General features: G+C 39.3%; 1 protein-coding gene and 1 pseudogene across 3 annotated transcripts in view; both read right to left on the bottom strand.

Annotated features, from left to right (window-relative positions):
* Positions 1-3,201: 3,201 nt before the first annotated feature.
* Positions 3,202-24,297, bottom strand: part of adgrf3b (adhesion G protein-coupled receptor F3b) — a 29,718-nt gene continuing 8,622 nt past the window's right edge. For 2 of the 3 annotated variants that reach the window (XM_085246509.1, XM_085246508.1), the window contains exons 6-19: positions 18,651-18,803; positions 16,340-16,395; positions 16,166-16,224; positions 15,410-15,552; positions 10,764-10,994; positions 10,016-10,252; positions 9,698-9,835; positions 9,114-9,313; positions 8,064-8,249; positions 6,054-7,367; positions 5,524-5,565; positions 5,356-5,385; positions 5,197-5,270; positions 3,202-4,402 (exon numbers count right to left, since the gene is read on the bottom strand). In XM_085246509.1, the coding sequence (XP_085102635.1) occupies positions 5,205-5,270; positions 5,356-5,385; positions 5,524-5,565; positions 6,054-7,367; positions 8,064-8,249; positions 9,114-9,313; positions 9,698-9,835; positions 10,016-10,252; positions 10,764-10,994; positions 15,410-15,552; positions 16,166-16,224; positions 16,340-16,395; positions 18,651-18,803 (2,855 nt within the window). In that variant the 3' untranslated portion in view covers positions 3,202-4,402; positions 5,197-5,204. The remainder of the gene's footprint in view (positions 4,403-5,196; positions 5,271-5,355; positions 5,386-5,523; positions 5,566-6,053; positions 7,368-8,063; positions 8,250-9,113; positions 9,314-9,697; positions 9,836-10,015; positions 10,253-10,763; positions 10,995-15,409; positions 15,553-16,165; positions 16,225-16,339; positions 16,396-18,650; positions 18,804-24,297) is intronic. The other variant, XM_085246510.1, reaches the window with a different exon arrangement.
* On the bottom strand, positions 20,506-21,564 carry LOC146557399 (uncharacterized; annotated as a pseudogene).

Below are 24,297 nucleotides of genomic sequence, written 5' to 3'. Positions count from 1 at the left end.
TTATATTTGCTTTTATACTTTTATGACTGTTTATGTCTAAATGTTATCTTACCATGTCTGCTATCTCTACATTTTCTTATGTTTTTAATGGTATTGTTTATGTGTTACTGTAAGGTGACCTTGAGGGTCTGAAAGGCACCTATAAATAAAATGTATTATTATTATTATTAGTCCCTAAGGAAATTATGTGGGTTACAGTTGCTCCAAGACAGCAAAAGTAACAGACTAAACTATTTAAACAATACAATATGTTACAATTTTTAGAAATAGCAATAATATATACATACATTTTGGGATGAATATACTGTGTGGCATTATTAGTATGAGGTAATTTTTCCATTTCTGGGCTTACTGCTTTCCATAATATTTAATTTTATATTATAGATTTTATTATCAAAGGAATATAAATGGATGAGGTCAATGACACAATCTATAAGGCTGAAATCTTTATAAACATGCACATTTTTATTCCATTGCAACATCAGATCAATATCACCCCTGAGCCTGGGCATTAGAATAGAATAGAATAGAATTCAACTTTATTGTCATTGCACATGCACAGGTACAGGGCAACGAAATGCAGTTTGCATCCATCCAGAAGTGCTTTAGTGATATAGATATATTACAATATATATTAGCAATAGTATAGATATGTAAGTATATTACAGAAATGGGTCTATTATGGTATGTTATAATGTACACGGTATGAAGTATGTTGTGAATATTCTATAACTATAAGTATGTACAGGCTGTAGTGAGTACAAGCTATGTACAGGCTATGAACAGGATATAAATATGAAAAACTACAGAATATGAAATAAATAACTTTACAGAAATCTGAGATATACAGCTATACAGAAATGGGAACTATGCAAGTTGTAAACAGTTGTAGGATTAAGTTTCTACAGAGGCTCAGTCCATGTTATTATTGTGTGTTTGAAGGTACAGTTGTCCATTGTGGGTGTGTGTATGTTCAGTCCATGTGTTAACGTGGGTCAGACACAGTTTTAAAGCATGTTTTTAAGATACAGTGGATTGCTTTCATATTAAAAGGTCTGTCTGCTGCTTTTCAGGTGTGCAACAAGCCAGGCCAGATACTAGTGATGTGCGGATCGATCCTGAAATATCGATTCCTCCAATACCAATCATTTATGTTCTAGAATCGATTCTCACATTAAAATATCGATATTTTAGTAATTTACAGTAAATTTGTAGTTTATCATTAACAGTAACAGAGTGGAAAGAAACCATAACATTTGGATTGTCTACATTAAAAGGAACTACTTCCTCTTCCACCTTTCATAGTCATGTGCGAAATACGGCTGTATAAATGTCTCGCAGCCCCTTGGCGTGTGCAGCTGAGCGTAATTGGAGTCATGTGCGGACGTATTTTACCTCCACAAACAGCTGAGACGTGGTTTGCGATACATGTGGCAAAAAAGTGAGGTGTTGTGGCCATACTAGAGAGACATTCAAAAGGGCTGTTGGGGGGTGATAAATACATTTTACAGGGTTTATTTAAGGGATAAAATACGTTAAATGTCACCGTTATTATTGGCCGGCTCGGAAACAGCGGGGGTGTCCAAATTCAGAGGCTACTTCCACCTGAGGACCCGGCCTTCGCGGTCTAAAGAAAGCCGGGTAGTACGGCACGAGCTCCCTCGGTGGAGTGAAACTCAGCCGTCTGCTCCTTGCTATCTAAAATATAATCGGGCACTTGCATGAACTCTGGACTGTCTCACACTTTGTTTAATTAGTTTTCTGTTTGACGTTTATTCAGCTGTGTGAAAACCCTGGAGGAACCCTCCCGTTAAATTTTATTTAATCTTATAACTTTAACCTCAGCCAAACCGATTTACTCACAAACATATAAAACACCAAAAAGCCAAACAATAACATTTTTAAGTTATCAAAGTGACATATATATCATGTTTAACCCGAGTAGCGAAATACCGCGGGGGTTTGAAGACGATGTGTCGGTCGGCTCAGATATTTGACGTTTACAGAGCTACATTTTCACCTCAAAATATGTTAAACGTTTTTTTGCGACCCAGAAAGGGAAATAAGAGTAATATTAAAACTAAGTAGCTGCCGTCATTGTTGGAAACTGGAATTGGCTGGGCTGCGCTATGAATTCTGCAATATGGTTTTTCAATTTTGTTGTCCGGTTGGAAAATCGGGAGAAATTTGGGAGAATGGTGGCTCCGGGAGATTTTCAGGAGGGGCACTGAAATTTGGGATTCTCCCGGAAAAATCGGGAGGGTTGGCATGTATGGTTGTGGCAACATCACTAACCTTGTCAAACACCTCAGAGTAAATCATATCACAGAATATGACGAGCATATGTTGAGGCGAACTGAAGAGGAGGAGAGGGACAGGTGCTGCTAGGGCAAGACACACGTCTCTCACAGAGTCCTTTAGTGCTGCAGGCAGGCAAGGTGTTCAAATAGCCACAACTTCAGTTTTTTATTTCTATATGATGAACTCTGCAACAAGTAATCTGATGTCCTGTAATCATTATGATGCTATAATTTGAGATACAATAAATAAAATAAGTTTTTGTACAAAGTATCGGTATCGGATCAGTATCGTCGATACCACCCTGAATATTACTTGGTATCGGATTGGAAAGGAAATCAGTGGTATCGCACATCACTACCAGATACTACTCTGGAAAGATGTGTGAGAAGCTTAATATAGATAGAAGCTTCCTGGCAGCTGTGACTGGTGGCATAACAGGAACAGTAGTGCTGACCCTGGTTATTGTATTCATTATCAGAAGACCACAGTAACTTTCACTTGAGTGGATGACATTTTCTCTGCATTTGTTCATTAATGAAATCAAAACTGTCATCAGTACTGGAGTGTAATGTAGCTGAAACTTTAACTTTGAAATGTAAATTTGTTATATTAGGGCTCATTTGGGAGGGAGATGGATTGTGAATGTTTCCACCTGCAAAGATTATTGTATCACATAAACCTTTCCATTGATTTTTGAAATAACAAGGACCTTCTATTAGGCATCAGGATTAGAAGCAATATAAGGACCAGGAGTAAATTGAGCCACTCCACTCAAAGGTGATGTCCCAACATAACATTATAAAAACAATGATTTGTCTATTTGTATGTGACAGTGATTTTTTTTAAAGGAAAATGTAAGGTTGGAATTCAATTTCACAACAAAAAAAGAATGTTATTTATTTTTATTTGAACAGATTTCAGATACATACAGTGGCCACACAGGGATAGTATACAGGTTATAGTTCACGCCAAACATAAATTTAAATATACAGTAATTCATCTTAAATACAACCATTAAACAAGTCCGGACTTGTTAAAGCATTTACTTTGTTCTATGCACAGTGAGCACTTGCACTCTTGGTCTACTTAATATCCAAAATCCAGTTAAGTCGAAGATGTACACAGTTAGTTATCTTTAATTTTACTTGGAATGGAAGAAAACAAATGATTTTTGCATCTACAAAGATAACTGACAAAATCTACCAACCTTAGCTAATAATAATAGCAAGAAGAATAGCTAGAAGTACTATGTGTCATGTACAAATATCATCGGAACCTTAGCGCTAATCATTGACAACAATGCTCTATTTAAAGGTATAGTATGCTACATTTTTTGGTTATTGCTAGCAAACACAATTTTCAAACTCACTACCAGATTCACTTCAGCCAAAGACAGTATAAAAGATGTTAAGTGTTACCCGCTGGTTCCTGAAATCTCATTTGAAGCTTCACGATAATTCTTTTGAGTGGCATTTTGGTGTTTTGAAACCTGATGTGAAGAGTGAAGGGTAGAACTGACCATGAAACTTGTGCTGATGTAGATATCGTGGGAAATTCTCTTTTCTGGCAAGAAGAATGACCTAGATTTCCAAGATGACTGGAAACGAGTCACTGAAACCCTAACCCTTGCCATTCAGGCTGTCATTTATGTCAAGGACGGCATTTAGTAACGACTGCAAACAAAAGTACAAGCCTCACTTTTACATCTGGCAGGTACAGCCATGTTTTACACTATCTGTCAATGCAGCTGAAGTGCATTCTTCGTCCTGTTTGCTGTTATTGTCCTGTATATGTGTTACAGTCAAGAAACATCAGTTACATGGCAAAATAAGAATAAATAAGAAAGGCAGGGTCTCTGGAGATAAAGACACTGTCATGCACTTCTAATTGGTCATAAATAATAACTAGACAGGGGTTCTATTGCTTTTTAGGAAAACTACATATAACTATAGATAATGATATGATTATAAACAACATTTAGTTAAATCTCCTTAAACAACGCACTGTAAATGTCAATGAACTACATACTAACTTAATGCTAACTGTATTCTCCTGTAGAGGGGTAGTTGGACAGGCGAGTTGTTAGTTCAGGATTCACAGTCTGAAAAGCAAAAAAATTAAACTTTTAAAACTCAACTTTAATTCACAAAAGATCATTTCTGCTTCCATGTGGTGAAGAAGTAATTAATGCTGACCATATGGGTACTATAACTGTTTGACACGAGAGCCTCGTGAAAAACAGCACAACATTCAAATTGTGATCACAAAACCAGCAGAAAACAAGTATTCATATTGTTTCAACAGGTTCAGTGTGACCATGGTTTAATAACTCATTTTATTCAATTTGGGTTACCCAGAAATCAAAATGTCAATTTCTGCTGCTTAAAAAAAAGCAAAACCTTGAGAAATGTGTCTTTTCCACACTGTAGATAAAGCAAATAAACAGGGTTCATAACTTTGGCAATCCATGAAATGTTTATCATCCAACATAATCAAGGCAAAATTACAATTTCTTTCTTGGCTAAATTGTTGCAATTATTTGTAATTACCTTATCCCTTATCCCTAAACATGATATCTGCTAAACACCAACGTTATCATTTTAAGCATGCTAGTATGTTGATATTACACAACCTATGCCGTTCCACCGGAGTACAAGTGCAACCCTGCTACTCAGCCTTGTTATAGATTACTTTGTAAACACAAAACAACTTGTATTTGTGTGGTGGTTTACAGCAGCCATCAACAGTTAATAGATATAACCCTGAAAATGCGAGTTTAGTTACTGAAGGATCTCTCATCACTCAGGATTGATCAGTTCAGTGGGCTACCAAGTTTCAAGATAGAAATTTGGCATTATTAAAGGAATATTTTTAAGGACAATAGATAGAACTGACCTACATCTTCAGTGGTCTTTTGTGTACGTAGTTGAAGTGAATTTCTTTGTGCTGTCATTTCCTTTTGATTTTCCCTGAGGGAAGAGACCAGAAGTATTATCAACCATGTTTCTATCACTTTATCAGGCAATTCTGTATGTATCTCATTGTTGTGCTTACAGTTATGAGCTTGAACAGTTCCTCTCTGACCTGATAGTAACAATGTAGACAAATTGTTTAATACATTAAGTACATGGCAAATACTAAACACTTTCTTCTAACCATCAATTTTTTTTTTTATAAATATATCTAGAGTGATATCTGTTCCACTAAAATGATTAAACCTACCTTCTGCTCTGCAAAACACCCTGTGATCAAAATAAAAAAACCCTGGAAGAGAGAAAAAATATGTAACATGTCTAAAAAGACACAATGGTTTTCCTTTTGAATCAGGTTTGCAGTTTTTATCAGCAGAGACAAGAGTTTAAGGGAGTTATATGCCAATGGGAAAGTTAGATCTGTGCATTGCCATTGAATGAAGTTTTCTGATCATCATCAGAAACTTGGATATTGATAATTAACTCAACTTTAATACATGGCTTTATTTTTACTTTTAAACAATGAAATAATGAATGTTTTAAAATATGTTACTTCTACAATTGATCAACAATGAAAAGCAAAAAAATATAACTTTTAAAGAAAAAGAATTATAAAAAAAGACAATTATAATTTATAAACTATGATAGAGGGAAATGGAGATTTGTCCATTGTTGATTTTCTTATTCATATTTGTGAATGTTTTAGATCATCAAATACATTTTTTGAAATAATTATTACCTAAATTTGCTTGGTATGTGCTAACTGTGCATTCAAATTACCTGGAAGGTATTAAGGATGGTGAAAATGTAGGTGATAACGTTATAGATGGGGCTATCAGACATGATGAGTTGAATGAAGCCAACAATCCATGTCACTCCAAAGACAGGTGTTAGAACAATCACCACTTTGAGGATGCCTTTTGCCGTTTCCTTGTCATCGGCCTTGCTGCTGTCAGGGACTGAGGTCTTCATCAGTGTAACGATGACAACAATCATGGAAAAGAGATTTGCCAAAACAATGGTTCCCACAGGCAGGAGAAAAGCATGCATGGAGCCAACCAAGAGTTTTACATAAACTAGCCAGCATGTTTTGCTGTCGTAGTAGTCTTGGTTGGTGTATTTGCAGTACACATAGCTGGATCCCACCATTAGGATTGGGCAAACATAGCCTAAAATGCTGGAGAGGAACATGAAAACTCTTTTCCTCAGTGGGCTGAAGACAAAGATGAGCTGGTGGACAAGCATGATGCTCAGGCACAGCATCCAGCAGAACATAGCCAAGAAAAAGAGGTGCTTGCATATGGTCAGTACTAGACACCAGCTGTCAGTTAAAGTCTTGGGATTGCTAGAAGCCAAGAAACTGCAATCTGCAAGCAAGAGGAATGTGGCAATGTTCACTATAGCTGTGTGCCGAAAATGAGAAAGGTTAGTCTTGACCACAGCTGACCACACCAGAGATTCAATGATGAGAAAGATCACCAAGGAGCAAATGGACACACCAAGGCCAATATTTGAAATAAGTTCAAGGATAGGATCTTGTTTTCCTCCATCACCCTTGGACATTAGGACAGAGAATGCAGTTAGGTGGTTGCACTCACATATTGTGTGGTTTTTATCAGAAATGCTGATATTGCATCCTTCATCTGACCATTGATTCCTTGTGGTGTTCCAGAAGACACAGTGAGGTTGAGTGGGGTTGGTTTTCCCACTGGGGAAGTCCAGTCTAATTTGTATAGTTGAATCACTATTATTGTCCAGTGTGGCTGATAATATGAGGTCGGTACGTTCAGGTTGTATGCCATTAAAGCTGTTATTTAATTTACTCATTAGATTTTTCACAGCTACAGTTTTCAGTATTCCATTGGTCTTGTTCATATTCACACCAATGTCAAACACAGACACATTACAGTCATTACTTCGACAGAATGTAAGGTCTAGATTTGTACTGTTGATTCCGTCGCTCTGGTTGACCTTAATGTTCTTCACTAGACCTTCCACAGACTCTAGGTAGTTTGATGACATTTTATAACGAATTGTGTCATTTACCCCACTCCAGGTGCCATTCAACATATTGCTTGCTGCACTAACAAAATCCTGAAAGACAGTAAAATAGAAAATAAACTTAAAAAATTTATTTGACTGAACAGTGACTTTTCACACTTTCTCAGTTGATGCTAGGACCCCTATTCAGGCGTAATCCGCTTGGGTGTACAGTCAAGGATCTGTAAGTACTGCATGGTCTGTTGTTGAAATTTAAAGTGGAAGAGAAACTACATGTATAAAGGGTCATTTCCACTACAGAGCCCTGTTTTGGTTAGTTGTTGCTAATAGACTTACATCATTTATGTTAGCTAATTAGTAACAGAACAAGTAACATGTTTAGAAAGAGTTATATGTTGCTGTATTGACAGTTAGCTGCATCACAGAGTCGTGAAGGACATTATTTTAGCAATTCTTTTGTTATTCTATTATTTCTTAAAGGTCTTACTGTAGATTAAAGAAAATGTAACATATTTAAACTGATGAAACTGATAATCTGCCATATTAATCCATATTATACAGTTGGTGGACATTTTTTCCTGCAGAATAGGTACTTGTACATTTTTATTGACTTATTTCCATTGTGTTGTATTATTGGTATTATTCCTCTAACTATCTTGACGTGACATGAGTAGTAGAATGTAGAATGAGTATATGTTGAGGATTATTTGAATTTCTACTTCTAAAATGAAGTCTGAACTTTTATATTCAGAACTATGTATGTATAACAGAAAAGGTAGATGTGCTTACAGGAAAGATATCCTCTCCCAACACAGTTGTGTTTGATGCGTCGGCCATCATATTTAGAACACCGATGGAGGCGCTAATGTCAGCAATACTTTCACCAGATCCAGAACTTAATGTAGAGCTGTTCTTTAGCCCTCCAAATATATTCTTGGCCACCTCCGTGGTGGCCCCTAGTCCCTTCAGGAAGGCCTAGATAAAGGAATTAGTGTGTAAAGAAAAGAAAAATCCTATAATTCTATTTTATAGTTCACAACAGTAAGCACAACAGACACTTTATTTTAAAGTCTTGACATACTTTTACATTTGGATTTGTATGGGTTACATGCAAAACATTAAACAAAGCAGTAGTTTTACATATGCAATATGCTACGCTGTGTAATTGAAATCGCTCCAGATTTGACCATACTCCTTCTAAATGGTATGATCTACATAGCTTAGTTTTGGAGTTTATTAAATTTTACTTATAATGTTGGGTGAAAATGGTAACAAATTGCAACAAAAACCTCTTCGTGATTAGTTGCCAGCAGATATCTGTAGTTTACATGAAAAATGCCAACTTGTCTGTCAAACACTCACCATTTTATTCTCTTAGTCGTAGTGACAGTATGATGCAAACAGTAAACTGAAGACTGAGTTGAAATGTATTGGTTGCATTAGTAAGAAATACTTTATCAGTTTCTGGTTTGTGTAAGTGTATTTGGAGCCAAGTTAGCATCTATTCTGTAAACCACTGGTTATTGTGGGAACCTGCTGGTGACTAAAGCAATTCACTCTAGCTTCCGTCAGCAAACTTCCAGTTACTACTTAATACTGGAATACACTTTTTCCGTAGCAACTAGTGGTCACCGACCAGTCTCTAGGCCTGTGTGACTGAGACCTAGCCTCAGCAGAGAGCTGAGAGTATGAACTTTAAAGTCAAGGTGAACTAAGATGAAAATTTACAAACCTTTATCATTGCAGTTTCAGAAACTAAAAATACTGAAACACATACACAAATGCAAACGAGAGCAAACAAAAACGTATTATTGTAATGACAAATAAAGACACACTCACTTCAGCTGCATTTGAAATTTTGTTCAATTGTTCACTGACGCAGCTTGAGAACACTGCCTGCCAGGCTGGGCCGTTACAAGGTCGGGACTTATAGCCAACCGTGCCTGCTGGGCATGTTCGAATAATCACTGTGTCTCCAGCTGGGGTTTTTGGCCATGTATCTTTATCCAGTAGCTCCTCTTTACAAAATGGCTTCCCAGCTTAATAATAAAAAAATAAAAAAACATTAGGAAAAAGAAAATAATATTATTAATTATATTTATATCATTAGCTGGTGCAGCATAGGCCTTTGCAAACATATGCAATTCTAAAGCCTGAGAATATGTCATTATACTACACATGAAATTTACAATAAACAGATTAAAGTAGACCCATTATACATTTCAGGCATATATTGCTGAATATTGGGTAGCCAGTCAGTTGAAAGTTGGCTTAAAAGAAAGGTGGTATTATTGGAACTGTTTTTCAGACAAGATTGCACCAGCCCCTGGCATAATAGTAGAATAGAAATCTGGAGCTGGACTGAGCATAATAAGGCCCCTTTAAACGTATTTAAAATAATAGACAATTTAAAGAATCCTTACCATAGATAACTGGGATGTTCAATTGTGCACTTTTAATTTGACCGATTACATTCTTAAAACTGATATTAACATATGGTTCAATCGTTGGTTTGCAGAGGATGGCAGGATTGAATGTGTAGTTGACGTAACTGCTTGAAGCTGTAACAGAAGATGACATTTTTTTTAAGTGAATAAAGATTTTGTGCAGTAAGCTTTACACATATTTTGCATTACTGATTAATCTGAGTGTTTTTAATGACATAAATAAACAACAACAGCAAAAAAAAACTATGTATTTGTTTCTGTTAGAATACTGAAAATTCAAGGAAAAAATCTTACTTGTCATTTTTACATCAGGAGACACTTTATCATTGTAGCCCCACGAAATGGCATAGGTTGTATTGCTTGCTGGGATTATGGCACTGACGGTAATGCTTACACTTCCCTGATTTTCTGAACAGTCCACAGTAAGAGGCATGCTACTCAGGGTAATTGTATCAGGTAGGAGGGCCACACTCAGATGAGTCCTGCCTATGTGCCTGATTGACCCAATGGTAAATCCACACTCATATGTGCCTGCAGGGAACATAAGACAGTTACAATTATAATGGAGGGTTGGCCCTTTACACATTAATTGACATTTCAGTTAACAACACATGCAGGAAATGACAGGAGCTGAGCCACCAGTTGCCATATTACTGACCATAGTGGAAACAGCGCTGAGAGTATAAACAATATATGTCAAAAATATTACAATGCAAGTTTATAAAAAATCAGATTCTTATTTGTTATGAACAGGTTCAGAGCAGAGCTGATCAAACAGTTTAAATCCATTGTGCCATTGTGCTACCCACACAAAGGATCAAACCAGTTTTTTTGACCTGTCCCCTCATCCCTGTTGAAAATCAATAAAATATCGATCACAAAAAAGAAAATAAATATTCAAACCTGTTCAGAGGAAGTGCTTCACAGGATTAATTCATTATACTATCTTGTTAGTGTGAGTTTATAACTAAGTGTATTTTGTATACTGATTTCATATCAGAGATGTTTTATCTCTAATCAAGAAAAAAGTGTAAACACTTGCCTTCCCAAGTGCCTGTCACCTTGTTGAGGGTAACACCAATACAAGATTGGAAGGTATTTGTGCTACAGATCTTATTCAGCTGGACCACACTGCCGTCGTTGAGCTCAAAGCGCTGATTCCCTGTGGTTAGATTCCAGCCTGCGCTGTCTGTGGCCTCCTCAAGTTTGCATGCAAGTTGTGGCGTGGACTGATAGCAAACTTGAGTCCCTGGGGCCTCTACAATGACCATTCCTGTGTTAAGATAATACATGGAAATATAAATTATAAAAATGCTAAAAAGGTCACTTTAAACTTATCCAACTTTAAATTTAGCCAACAACATTGTTTTGGAACATTTATGAACATTTATTTTATTCATACTGAATGGTTAGAATAGATAATGTCACAGTTCTGGGTCATTTTGACCCAGCATTTTTTGTTTTTTATATTCTGGTGTTTATCTGTATTATGATTTATGTTCCGATTCTTGGCTGTGGCTCAGGTGGTAGAGCAGATCAGCTACTGATTGGAAGGTTTGTGGTTCGAGTCCTGGCTTCCCCAGTCTGCATGCCAAATATCCTTGGGCAAGTTACTAACCCCAAGTTGCTCTCCGATGCATTCATCAGAGTGTGAATGTTGGTTAAATTGCACTTGATCTTAGAAGTGATTGTATGAATGGTGTGAATGAGGCATGTTGTATGCAGCGCTTTAAGTACTCAATAGCCCTAATTTCACCCAGCTGTCTCCCTCCTGTTTTTCATTCCCTGATTACTATGCCATTTATTTAAACCCTGTATTTGCCTTTGTCGCGTTGTACCCTCTAAATGCTGTGTGTTTGTGTTCCAGCTCCTTTGTTCTGAGTTGAGTTTTGTTTTGCTTTTGTGACTTTTATTTTATGAGGTTTTTCCAGCAATAAAAGCTGTGTTTTGAGTTCCAGTCCCATCGTTGAGTGTCCTGCATTTTGGGTCCTTTTTTTCCTTCCTGCCTGCACACAGCCTATCATGACAGATAAATTGTAATAACCATGCATTAGTGAAAACTAAAATTAATTGGCATGGAGACAAATAATGGGGATATGGTAAGCTAATGTTACTGCAGCTAAATTGGTATGGTTAAATATATGTGGGCATAATATTTCATTTTGTTTTGTTTTTCCAATTTTTTCACATGTAGTTTTATTGATTCTGAAAAGACAGATCGACATATTTGACATTACTGGAATTAACTGAAGAACTCAAACATTTTATAGACAATAAAGAGTGTGCAGTTGGAATACCTCTATCTAGGGATTGAGATTAACGAAGTTTCTATTCTCTGTATGTCCTGTACATGTGGCAGAATTGACAATAAAGTTGACTTTGACTTTGACTCTAGATCTCAAAATGCTTTTGACACAATATATTAAACAAACTGGAAAAGTGTGGTATTAGATAGTTTGTGCTGAATTGGGTGATGAGACAGCAATTTGTAGATATAAATGAATACAAATCAACCTGCATGGATATACAATCTGGAGTTCCTCAAGGTCCGGTGCTAGGCCCGAAACATAAAATATTCATATGACATATGAGTCTCAAAAATAATAAAATGTTTAAGACTCATGCTACGTGTTCTCACTTTGTTGCACTTGTGGAAATATATGTTTTTCAGTGAGAGTTTACAGCAGCTTTGCTGAATGGTAAATGGCCTGTATTTGTAAAGCGCTTTACTAGTCCCTAATCAATCAATCAATCAATTTATAAAGCACTTTTCATACAAAAAAAATGTAGCACAAAGTGCTTTACATAGTTAAAAGCAGCCCACCCCACCCTCCAACTCACTCCCCACACTCTCATTAACATAAATGATGTGAATACACACATATCCCCCCCCCCACACACACACATACACACACGCGCACACTTAAAGAGTAAAAATTGGGCTGGGCTCGCATGAGCCAAGTGAGGAAACACTATAACAGGGAGCCGTCTGCACCGGGAGCCGGTCACAGACCGCAGCCTCCAGGCTGGGCACACAGCAGGAGGGAGGCCAAGGAGCCCCCCAGCCAGGCTGAGAGGACCCCCAGAAACCCAGCAGCCACAGTCGATCACAGCCCCGGTGCAGAGAGCGCCCTCTGAGGAAATATGACACAATAGGATATATACAGGGTAAAATGATATATACAGGGTAAAATGATAAAATAAATAAGAACAGGATACAATATAAATATAAATATAAATAGAGTAAGAAGATTAAAAAATGAATAAGAATAAAATCAATAAATATTAGGTAAAGTCTAAATTAATAATAGAATAACAGGATAGAATAAATAAGCATAAAATAAATAAACGTTAGGTGAAAGCTAAATTAAAAAGGTGGGTCTTGAGCCTGTTCTTAAAAACATGTACGTTCTCTGCGGCCCTGAGCTCCTCCGGCAGGCTGTTCCACAGACGAGGACCATACCACTGAAAAGCTGCCTCTCCGTGAGTATGTGTCCTGACTTTAGGGACAGTCAAAAGGCCAGTACCAGAGGACCTCAGGGTCCGCGAGGGTTCATACGGTAAAAGCAGATCTGAGAGATAAGAAGGCCCAAGACCATTAAGACATTTAAAAACCAATAAAAGAACTTTAAAATCGATCCTGAAACACACGGGGAGCCAGTGCAGCGATTCTAAAACCGGTGTAATGTGGGCCCGCCCTCTGGTCTTCGTCAGCACACGAGCTGCCGAGTTTTGCAAAAGTTGTAAAGTTGAAATATTCTTCTTAGGAAGACCAGAGAGCAGGGCATTACAGTAATCAATGCGACTGGTAATAAAAGCATGCATCAGCATCTCCGTGTTGGCCCGAGAGAGAATTGGGCGGACTCTGGCTATATTTTTTAGATGATAAAATCCAATTTTGGTTACATGTTTAATATGTGGGATAAAACCAAGCTCAGAGTCAAAAATAACACCCAGGTTTTTCACTTGTAGCGAAGGACATAGTGAAAATGCCTCTAATTTAGACAAGAGTTTCTCTCTCTGAGCCTCAGGACCGACGATTAAAACTTCAGTCTTGTCCTGGTTAAGCTGTAAAAAGTTTTCTGCCATCCAAGGACCTTAAAGCGCTTTACACATTCAGTCATCCACCCATTCACACAAACATTCACACACTGTTAATTAAAAAAAGAAGTGAGTAAATTTGGCTTGATATGAAAACTTTATGTAGCCCTGGCTATATAAATAGGTCATTTATTTAGATAGTTCATTTATATTGATAGTTAAATGCAAATGTTCACTGTGTTCAATAATGTGTATACAAATGCCTGTAAGGTATGTGATGTGTGTCACTTAAATGCACAGCCTTTTTATTTGTATTTTGAGGTTTATGTCATTATTTTTGAAATGTTATTGATATGTACTACAGCTCCAGTGAACCCTGAAGTAGTCTCTGGTAGATGGGTGGGAGTAAGTGGGGAGTGCACTCTGCAGGAAGCGAGAGAGATGAGAGCTGAACAACAGTGTCGAGTGAACGCAGAGTTCATAGAAGGGCGACAGACGTATTTTCGGGTTGACGGGTAGTTAACTGTAGTGGAAAACTGTTGTACTCTACTGTGAGTAGGAGGAGACGGACGTCTTGCTGGTGTGTCAGAGAGGTCCCTTCTGCTGGTGTGCTGAAGTTATGTGTTCACATGATAGCACGTGGAGACGACGACTGTGAGTGCTGCTGCCGCGGCCTGCTGGTAGCCTTGACCCAGTTTCCTCCACTATCCCCTTGAACTGCCTGGAGGTGTGAGTACTGTTGTTTGCACGTGCTTTTTATTTTACTACTTGGCAACAAGTGAAGCGACCATATTGTTTTAGGTCCCAAAGCACCCGAGCCACGACTCAGGCCTGCAACGAGGGGTTTGCTAGCAGAAAGACTGTAGCACTTGAGGTGTGTGTGTGTTGGTGAGAGTGCGTGTGGGCCCACAATATTATTTGATTATTTTGTTTCTGTTCAGGTAGATGGCTTACCATTGTTTATCAAACTTTATTAATTTTACTTATTTTCCTTTGTGTTGTTGTTAACCAATTATTCACTAAAGTGGAGTTAACTTTATAATTGACCTGCTTGTGTGTGGTTTATTTCCATATAGTGTAGTTTTATTGCATATTTTATACCATAAGCATTAAAAAGGGAGTATCAGTAGAAAAGTAACAACAGGAACCCAGGGCCCCTCTCAATAGAATGTGGGATGGGTGTTACATTTAACTTTGCATTAAATGTAAGCAAAACAAAGATCATGTGCTTTGGAAAATGAAAACTAACTCATTAAGCATTGTTGCTAATGTATGGATAGAAAATACACTTGGGGTGTGAACAAAAACAGCTGGACGGCTCATTTTAGACATAAAAGCAAAAGAGCAAAGACTGTTGCATTGTTGGAAACACAAGTCTCATTCTGAACCATACTGCTTACTTATTTTGTCATAGTTGAATTAGTGTGTGGAAATATGGGGTAACATATACAAAAACACAATACCCATAATGCACATTCCAAAAAAAAAGAGGTATGATACTTAATATAACTCCATATCTGGAGCACACAAACTCTATATTTTTAGGTCCAAACAAATGTCATAAATCTCTGGTACAGAGAAATATATAGATTAGAAGATCAAGTTGTACAGGAATTGAAAGAATAGTAAAAATAATTTTTTACTGACCTAAAGTGTCCACAAATATAGCTGTAGGTGTAAGCAGACTTGTAAGATTATTGACTATGTCTTGAAGTTTACTAGTCAGCACTCTGACACTGACAGCTACCTGAAAGTCAACATACTGCAGCGATGGGGATGTGGAGATGGTTCTGTAGAGAATGATGGAAAAATAACTTGTTATCGACATAAAAAAAACATTACAGTACAAACAGTAAGTTTTATTTACTGTGCATATCTAATAAATTTTGTCAGTCTCCAAAAGTGTCTAAAACCGACATTATATTACATATTGCAAGGTCTCCAAAAAGTATTTGGACAGTCTCTTTGGAATCCTAAGATTAATCTTTTTCGCAATCACTTTTGTGCACCATGAAATGCAGAAAAGAAAATTAATGAATGCAGTTTTCAAGTGCTGTCCCCTCTATTGCCAGGGAACAGCTATTGACACTAGTCATCAGGTATGCACAGAGTTACTGAAATGATGAGAGTTTTACATAGAATTCTTTGGCATGGTTTCAGGGTTTCCCATCTACCAATCAGCTTTGAAGCTCAGGTCTCTGAAACAGCCCTGAAGACATTAGCTAACTCAGGTAGAATCATTTACAAAAAACTCACCTATAATAACTAACAGTTTAGTTGGTGACTATAAGTGGTGTCACAATAATAAGTGATGTTGTTTAAAAAAAAAATAACATTGACGAAAAACAAACACAAAACCAAAAAGGTAACTTATATAACATATTTCTTTGTAAAATACAGTACCTTGGACCAGTAACGTTCACATACTGAATAGCATTCAGTTTTTGAAATTGGTTTCGAAGCTAAGAAAAGAAAAAGCATGACATCGTTGATATTTTTGTACTATGTAACAATAGAAAACATATTTATATTTATAGTTTATTTATAGAATAGTACAAACGTGAGGATGAGACATACCGTTGTGTTCTTGGTTGAATCCCATGCTGCAGTCTGTACTGATCCATTGATGAAAACTGTGTTCATTGTAAATATTACAGTTTGTTATTACTTTGGGTTTTATTTTGGTTGTCAAAGACAAGCATGCATATCAGCATGGGGACTGCTTTGAATGCACAGACTGGGATATGTTTAGAGAAGCTGCTACATACTCAGACACCGTGGACCTGGAGGAGTACACAATCTCAGTGACCAGCTACATCAGCAAATGCATTGAGGATGTCACTGTCTCCAAGACCGTGATCTGCAAACTATAAACCCTGGTTCTCTGCAAAGCCACGCAACCTGATGAAAATCAGAGACTCTGCCTTTAAGTCCAAAAATAGAGGAACTTACACTACAGCCAGAGCAGATGTATCACGGGCCATCAAAGACGCAAAGCGGCAGTATGCAGATAAGATCAACACACATTTCACAAGTACGAAGGACACTCGGCGAATGTGGCAGGGCATCCAAACAATCATGGGCTACAAGCCAACACCTCCAGCATGCAGCAGGGATCCCTCTCTGCCAGACCAACTAAATGACTTCTTTGCATGTTTTGAGGCAGAGAACAAAGAGCCAGAATAACAACCTGTCTCGCATTAGTCTTCTGAACATTTAGATGGTTGTTAACTTCAGGAAGACCTCAATGGCTCACACTCCACTGCACATCAACGGATCTGCTGTTGAGATGGTCAACAGTGTGAAGTTCCTCGGTGTGCACATCTCAGCTGACCTCTCCTGGAACCTGAACACCACCACCATCATGAAGAAAGCCCAACAACGTCTTCACTTTCTTAGGAAACTGAAGAAGGCCGGTCTCCTTCCTCCTATCCTCACATCATTTTACTGGGGAACCATTGAGAGCATCCTCTGCTGCTACATCACTATCTGGTACGGGAAATGCACCCTCGCTGAAAAGAAGTCTCAGCAGCAAATAGTGAGGAGAGCAGAGAGGATCATTGGAAGCCCTCTCACATCCATCTCCCAGCTCTATGACAGACACATCATTCGATGTGCGAACAGCATAGTGAAGGACACTTTCCACTCCTCACATGCACTGTTCTCCCTCCTTCCATCTGGCAGACGGTTTCGCAGCATTAAAACTGTAATGACCAGACACTGCAAGAGCTTCTTCCCCCATTCAGTCATAGCCCTCAACTCACTACCACAAAAGGACTGATATAAACATACACCTCTACAAACACCTTACAATAATCATCAAAAGACTCAAAAACAACAAAAACTACCACAAATCCACTACAAACTGGTCCTGGGAACAATATTCTCATTTGCACACTCAGTCACATACTTCTGAACACACACCTAAATTCTTTAGGCGAAATCTTTACATTTTTGCATTTCGTACACGTCTTTGTCATGTCTCATCAATAATATCCTGACAATAGCTTGAAACTGGTATTCAATACCTACTGCACATTCTCTCAGTCCTGTCTTTGTTTATCTTTGTTTATCGTACAGGTAATATTGTATAGTTACCATTATAGTATTGTATAGAATTGTATAGTTAGTAATTAGTACCTTTTTATCCCTTAATTTTTACCAAAACTTAGCATGTTATTTATTTATAATTCCTAGTTTTATATCTCTTGGATATATATTCTTTATATATTTATAAATGCACCATAGGGGGCTTATGGTGGAACAGCATTTCAGTACACTGTATACTGTGAATACTACTGTATTGACAATAAAGCTCTTGAATCTTGAAAAAGTAGAAGAGTGAAAAGCAAAGGATAAACATAGCTGTATTCAACAGATTTGTACACCACACTTATTATAGTTTATATTAATTTAGTTTCAACTGGAATCCAAGTACATTTTCTCATTTTAATTTAGGTGTAATTGTTCAAAATGTTCAAGTTGTTACATTACTTTCAGTGTATGCTTTGTTTTTGATTAATTTATTTGTAACATAGGTGCTTTTTTCATGACAATATTTTGGAAATTCAAAACAGTATCTTAATACTATTCAACAAAACAGACACTGTTGTCAAATTTGACCAAAGACATGTTTGACTATTGTTATATATTTTTTTTAAATAAATAATATTGTTTATTTGCAAAAAAAGTACTTCTATTTTTAAGTACTTTTAATGCTTTCAACACTCATTTTAATGCAAATAGTTTAATTTTGCATTAGTTCTCTATAACACTGGTATACACTAAAACTTATTCCATATCATTAATCAACAGAATAGAAAAAATAAAATAAAAATAATAAACAAAAAAACAAATAAAAAAGAGTTACACATTTCAGGAGATCTACCTTGAACTTTAGGAGAACAGAGGGGTGTGATGTAGGATACATTTTGTTTGCAAGTAGCATCCCCGCAGCAGCTGTAGTTGTAGCACACTTCATTGCTCCAAAGATAATTTGTAGAGCAGTTGCAGTTCGTGTCAGTTCCAACAATGAGGCATTCTAGAAATAAAAGAAAACATTCTTAATTCTCTGAGTTTTTTCTTTTTAGTTTTTTTATTTGAGGGTTAGGGCCACTCTGGATCATCAGAACTGTATGGGAAAATTTGACTGACACCTGCTTTCCTTCATAGTACAACAGTAGACAACATGTAATGTAAAAATATCTTGTCATGGTCCGTGGTCCTGTGTCTAAGGTGTCTGTGTGTGTGTGTGTTGGATGCCCTGGTGGCCACACCCCTGGGCTGGGCCATTACCGGCACACCTACTTTCCATCCGGGGCGATTACCTTTTTTTTTTTATAAATTAGTGTGAAAATGAAAATCACTAAAATGACCATTTAAAGGTAATTTTTTAAACACACATCTACATCCCACTTCTGGTTTGGCAGAATCTGCAGATGCAGCTTGTAGCAATGCTCATGCAAATTCAGACCACACACCATTACTTCCACAGGCATGCTGAAATGATCTGTATGTAAACATGCCATGTTTTTTCTTGCAGTTTCAGTACAAAACTATCCAAGGCCTAAAAACTCTGTTTGCATTAGGAGTGTGTGTGTTATTTTGATAGTCTTGTGTTTCCTGTGCTTTGTATCGGCTTTTACTTCCCCTGTCTCATTTCCTGATTTGTTGCAGCTGTCTTCCTTGGTGTTTCCCATCTTCCTAATTATCTGGTGTGTATTTAAATTCTCAGCTTCCGTATGCTCTTTGTTATGTCCTCTCTTGCAGTTTTTTTTTTGTTGAGTAGTTGTTGATTTGGTTTCCTTGTTCCTGTACCTGCATTATTTTGTATTATGATTAAAGGACATGGGAAGTAAGTAATGAAACTGCTTGCAAGTTTATTTCTTACTTTCCAAGTCCTGTGTTCCTGCCTGCTTGCCAGAATGGCAGGCAGGAGTCTGACCTCATAATTAGTTTGTGGGTTACTATGTTTTTTTTTCTGTTGTTTTTTCTGTTGTTGTTGTTTTTTGTTGTTTTTTTAACCCTGCAGTAGTTTTATGATTTAAGCTTTCTTTGTGTATTAAAGTCACCAGTGACCATCAAAAAAAAAAAAAAAAAAAAAAAAAGATTCTAGCCAATCATTTTACGTTTCCGAGGATAGTAGGCGGGGCCAGGTACGTGCGTTCTTTTAGAGCAGAGCTACAGATTAAAAATGGCCAAGGCGAAGCGGTCAAAAGTCTGGCTGTACTTCACAGCAAAATATGCAGACTCAGCAGCCTGCAACAAGTGCTTTAAGGTGATACTGTCAAAGGAGGTAACACCTGAAATCCGATGAAACACCTGGCGACGCATAGCGTTTTCTTTTAAAAGCCCAGAAATGCGCCGTATGATAGCTTGCTGCGAGACCTCACACCGAGCACATCTACTGTGCGTGGGTTGCCTGTTATCGGACCCGGAGTTAGCAATATCCCCCAAAAACCCCGAAGAGGAGAGTCCTGGCCCCTAGCCCTGCCAGTGTAGCAGAAATGATGATGGCAGCAGCAGCCGTTCTTCTCTGCGTGAGTAGCTTAATGTTGTTCATGTGTAATTTACGTTGCGTAGGCTAACCACGTTATTACATTAATGCATGTGAGGTGAACTAGCAAACACTATCATAGCTACATGCGGCTGTCTTCTTGTTTGATGGCAGATACTCCCTTCACCCTGGCCAAAAAGGCTAAAATGACCAAAGAAAAAGAGGGAAACAGATAAACATGAGAGGTTTTTGGACAAAGTGTATTTTCCATTGATTAAGCACTGCTTCCAGCTAAGAGTGATACCATATATGCCCCATAGCTGCAGAAAAGGCTAACTTTGTTATCTTTTTACAAAAAACCAGCTGAACATGAGAGGTTTTGGGACCAATTTTGTGTTCTCCATTCTTTAAGCACCGGTTTGAGCACCGTTTGAGCACCGGCACCGTTTCAAAAGTACCGGTTTGGCACCGGTATCGGATAAAACCTAAACGATACCCATCCCTAGTCTCCAAAGACGTTTCAGAGAATTTGGCAGTACATCCAACTGGCCTCACAACTGCAGATCATGTGTAACCACACCAGGCCAGGACCTTCACATCCAGCATGTTCACCTCCAGGATTGCCTGAGACCAGCCACACGGACAGCTGCAGCAACAATCGGTTTGCATAACCAAAGAATTTCTGCACAAACTGTCAGAAACCATCTCAGGGAAGCTTATCTGCATGTTTGTCGTGCTCATTGGGGTTTGAACCTCACTGCAGTTCGTCGTTGTAACTGACTTGAGTGGACAAACACTCAAATTCAGTGGCATCTGGCACGTTGGAGAGGTGTTTTGTTCACAGATGAGTCCCGTTTTTTACTGTTTAGGGCAGATGGCAGACAGCGTGTGTGGGTGAGCGGTTTGCTGATGTCAACATTGTGGATCAGGTGGCCCATGGTGGTGGTGGGGTTCTGGTATGGGCAGGCGTATGTTATGGACAATGAACACAGGTGCATTTTATTGATGGCATTTTGAATGCACAGAGGTACCGTGACGAGATCCTGAGGCCTATTGTTGTGCCACTCATCCACGACCATCACCTCATGTTGCAGCATGATAACGCATGGCCCCATAGTGCAAGGATCTGTACACAATTGCTGGAAGCTGAAAACATCCCAGTTCTTGCATGACCAGCATACTCACTGGACATGTCACCCATTGAGCATGTTTGGGATGCTCTGGATTGGTGTATACGACAGCGTGTTCCAGTTTCTACCAATATTCAGCAACTTCACACAGCTATCGAAGAGGAGTGGATCAACATTCCACAGGCCATGATCAACAACCTGATCAACTCTATGCGACGAAGATGTGTTGCCCTGCATAAGGCAAATGGTGGGCAACCAGACGCTGACTGATTTCCCCCCCCCCATAAAGCAAAACTGTGCACGTTTCAGAGTGGCCTGTTATTGTGGGCAGTCTAAGGCACAACTGAACATTATTTACGCTGTCTAATCAGTAGTGATGTGTGGATCGATCCTGAAATATCGATTCCTCCGATACCAGTCATTTATGTTCTAGAATCGATTCTCACATTAAAATATTGATATTTTAGTAATTTAGAGTAAATTTGTAGTTTATCATTAACAGTAACAGAGTGGAAAGAAACTATAACATTCGGATTGTCTACATCCAAAGGAACTACTTCCTCTTCCGCCTTTCATAGTCATGTGCGAAATACGGCTGTATAAATGTCTCGCAGCCCCTTGGCGTGCGCAGCTGAGCGTAATTGGAGTCATGTGCGGACGTATTTTACCTCCACAAACAGCTGAGACGTGGTTTGCGATACATGTGGCAAAAAAGTGAGGTGTTGTGGCCATACTAGAGAGACATTCAAAAGGGCTGTTGGGGGGTGATAAATACATTTTACAGGGTTTATTTATCGGATAAAGTACATTAAATGTCATCGTTTTTATTATCGGGTTGGAAACAGCGGTGGTGGCCTCCCTCTTCCCGCTCCACCACAACCACCCACACATGCAGGGCCTTGGAGTAGGGGTATGTCACCAGGGTGCAGAGGAGGCTACCCCCCCCCCCCCCCCTGTCCCCTTCTGGCTGCCTCTGCCTCAATTTTATCCCACAACTTAGACATTCACATTACTCACACTCTCATTAGACATACATATAGGATCTTGAGGGTGGGCACGATAAACGGAGTCCAAAGTACCATCAGGGTGTACACCCCACCCCTGGCATCGTTACCCACCTCTCAATTTTAAATACACGTAGACATTGAGGGCTAGCAAGAGGGACCATGCGCTTACCTGCTGCTCTCTGGCAGGTAGCTCCAAGCCCTCCTGGGTTTTAAATGCACCTTAGAACACACATGCATCAACATTACAATGAGCGGGTGGAGGGAGGTTTGGAGTCTTCTCTCACCCCCGTTCTCTGCGACCTGCTGGAGCAGGGGGGCTAGGACTAGGAGGAGGAGTTGGCCGTCCGACTGCGGTCTGGAGTGTGGAGCCTTCCTGCTGCTGCGGAGTCGGGGAGGTCTGCCTCCCCCCACCGCAGGGAAAAGGGAAACACCACCTGGGTCTGGGTGCAGTTCCCCCCTCCAGGGGCGGGGGCACCTAGACCCGGTTTGTAGAGTACGCTTGGGGAGTGTGATCATGTGTACAACGTCTCTTTATGTCTGTCTCCACGTTGGTTGAGTGTGGAGTAAGTGCATATGAGAGCACGAGGGTGGGAATGGATGTTTGTATCTGTGTGTGCCTGTATGTCTGTGTCTATATGTCAGGTTGGGTGTCAGGCGCCACCTCTCTGGGGACATCTCAGGCCCTCCAAGGTTTGGAGGCCTATCTCCCCCTACCACCACTTCCCCTGCCAGTGGCGGACCCCCTCAGACATCGGTGCGTTGGTGGTTCTTTGTGTCCGGGGATGGGCGTCCAGGTACACACCGGCTCACTCCTTGGCGGCCGCTTATCGGGGCCTGGAGCCTGGGGCTCGCTCGGGCCACTTCGGAGGTGGGGTGCCCCCGGCCTCTCGGCCTGGGGCTCGGTCACTCAGGCGCAGCTGGCTGCCGGCGGAGCTCACGGGCGCGTCACTGCAACTCCCCCTGGCTTCTGCTCCGCGGCTGCTGAGTGAGCCCTCATCTGGGACTCTCCTCAGCTCTTTCCGGGACAGTGGCGCAGCTGCCCCTCTGTTGGTCTTCCTTGGTCTCTTGTGTTCTGGGGGCCTCTGGATGTCTGGAGTTTTGATCTCCTCCACACCTGCTTCACGCCCTGGAGGACGGGGCTGTGGCCCCCCCACACCCTCTAGCAGATTATTACATGAAGGAACCTTTTAAAAAACAAAAAACAAGCGCGTCCATGCTCACAGGTGTACACACGGGTGATCACACCCACAAACTACACCCTTTTTGGCTCCTACCTCAAAGCACACTGTGTTCTGTTGATCTTATGTGCTGCACAATAATGTTTAACATTTAGTATTTACTGTCATATTCCCATATATCATTGTGATGTTGTTTATTCTATTACTCTTGTTCTCTTCTGCTTGCTTTCTTTTTTCTTTCTCAGCAGGTGATCCAGGTGATTGATATATGCATTTTTTTTTCTCTGCCCGTTCTGTTGGTTTTTGTCTTTTGCCCTTCTCCCCCGTCCCTCTTCTCAGCTGTTTCTCTTTCCCTCTTTCTTTCTCCCCTTCTTTCCCCCAGTCAAGTCTGTCCCGTATTCAGTAAGTGAAAATAAAATAAACAATAAAAGGTGAATCAAATGGACCATTAAGGCAAGGCTGGGATGGTCAGTTTGGTAAAGTAAATCCGTTGGGCATCTTTCTTTGCCTTTAGACAACAATTCTGATGGCAAAAGAGCCAAACGGGACAGGCCAAAAGAAAAAAAAAAAAAAAAAAAAAAAAAAAAAGGAAACAGCGGTGGTGTCCAAATTCAGAGGCTGCTTCGCGGTCTAAAGAAAGCCGGGTAGTATGTCATGAGCTCCCTCGGTGGAGTGAAACTCTGCTGTCTGCTCCTTGCTATCTGAAATATAACCGGGTGCTTGC

This window comes from Mchenga conophoros, linkage group LG15 (assembly GCF_057382185.1).
Source record: "Mchenga conophoros isolate Kocher_MC1m ecotype Shallow Benthic linkage group LG15, M_conophoros_male_GT1.1, whole genome shotgun sequence".
Classification (NCBI taxonomy): Eukaryota; Metazoa; Chordata; class Actinopteri; order Cichliformes; family Cichlidae; genus Mchenga; species Mchenga conophoros.
The sequence above is the reverse complement of the archived record's forward strand: the minus strand, read 5'-3'. Positions and strand labels throughout refer to the sequence as shown.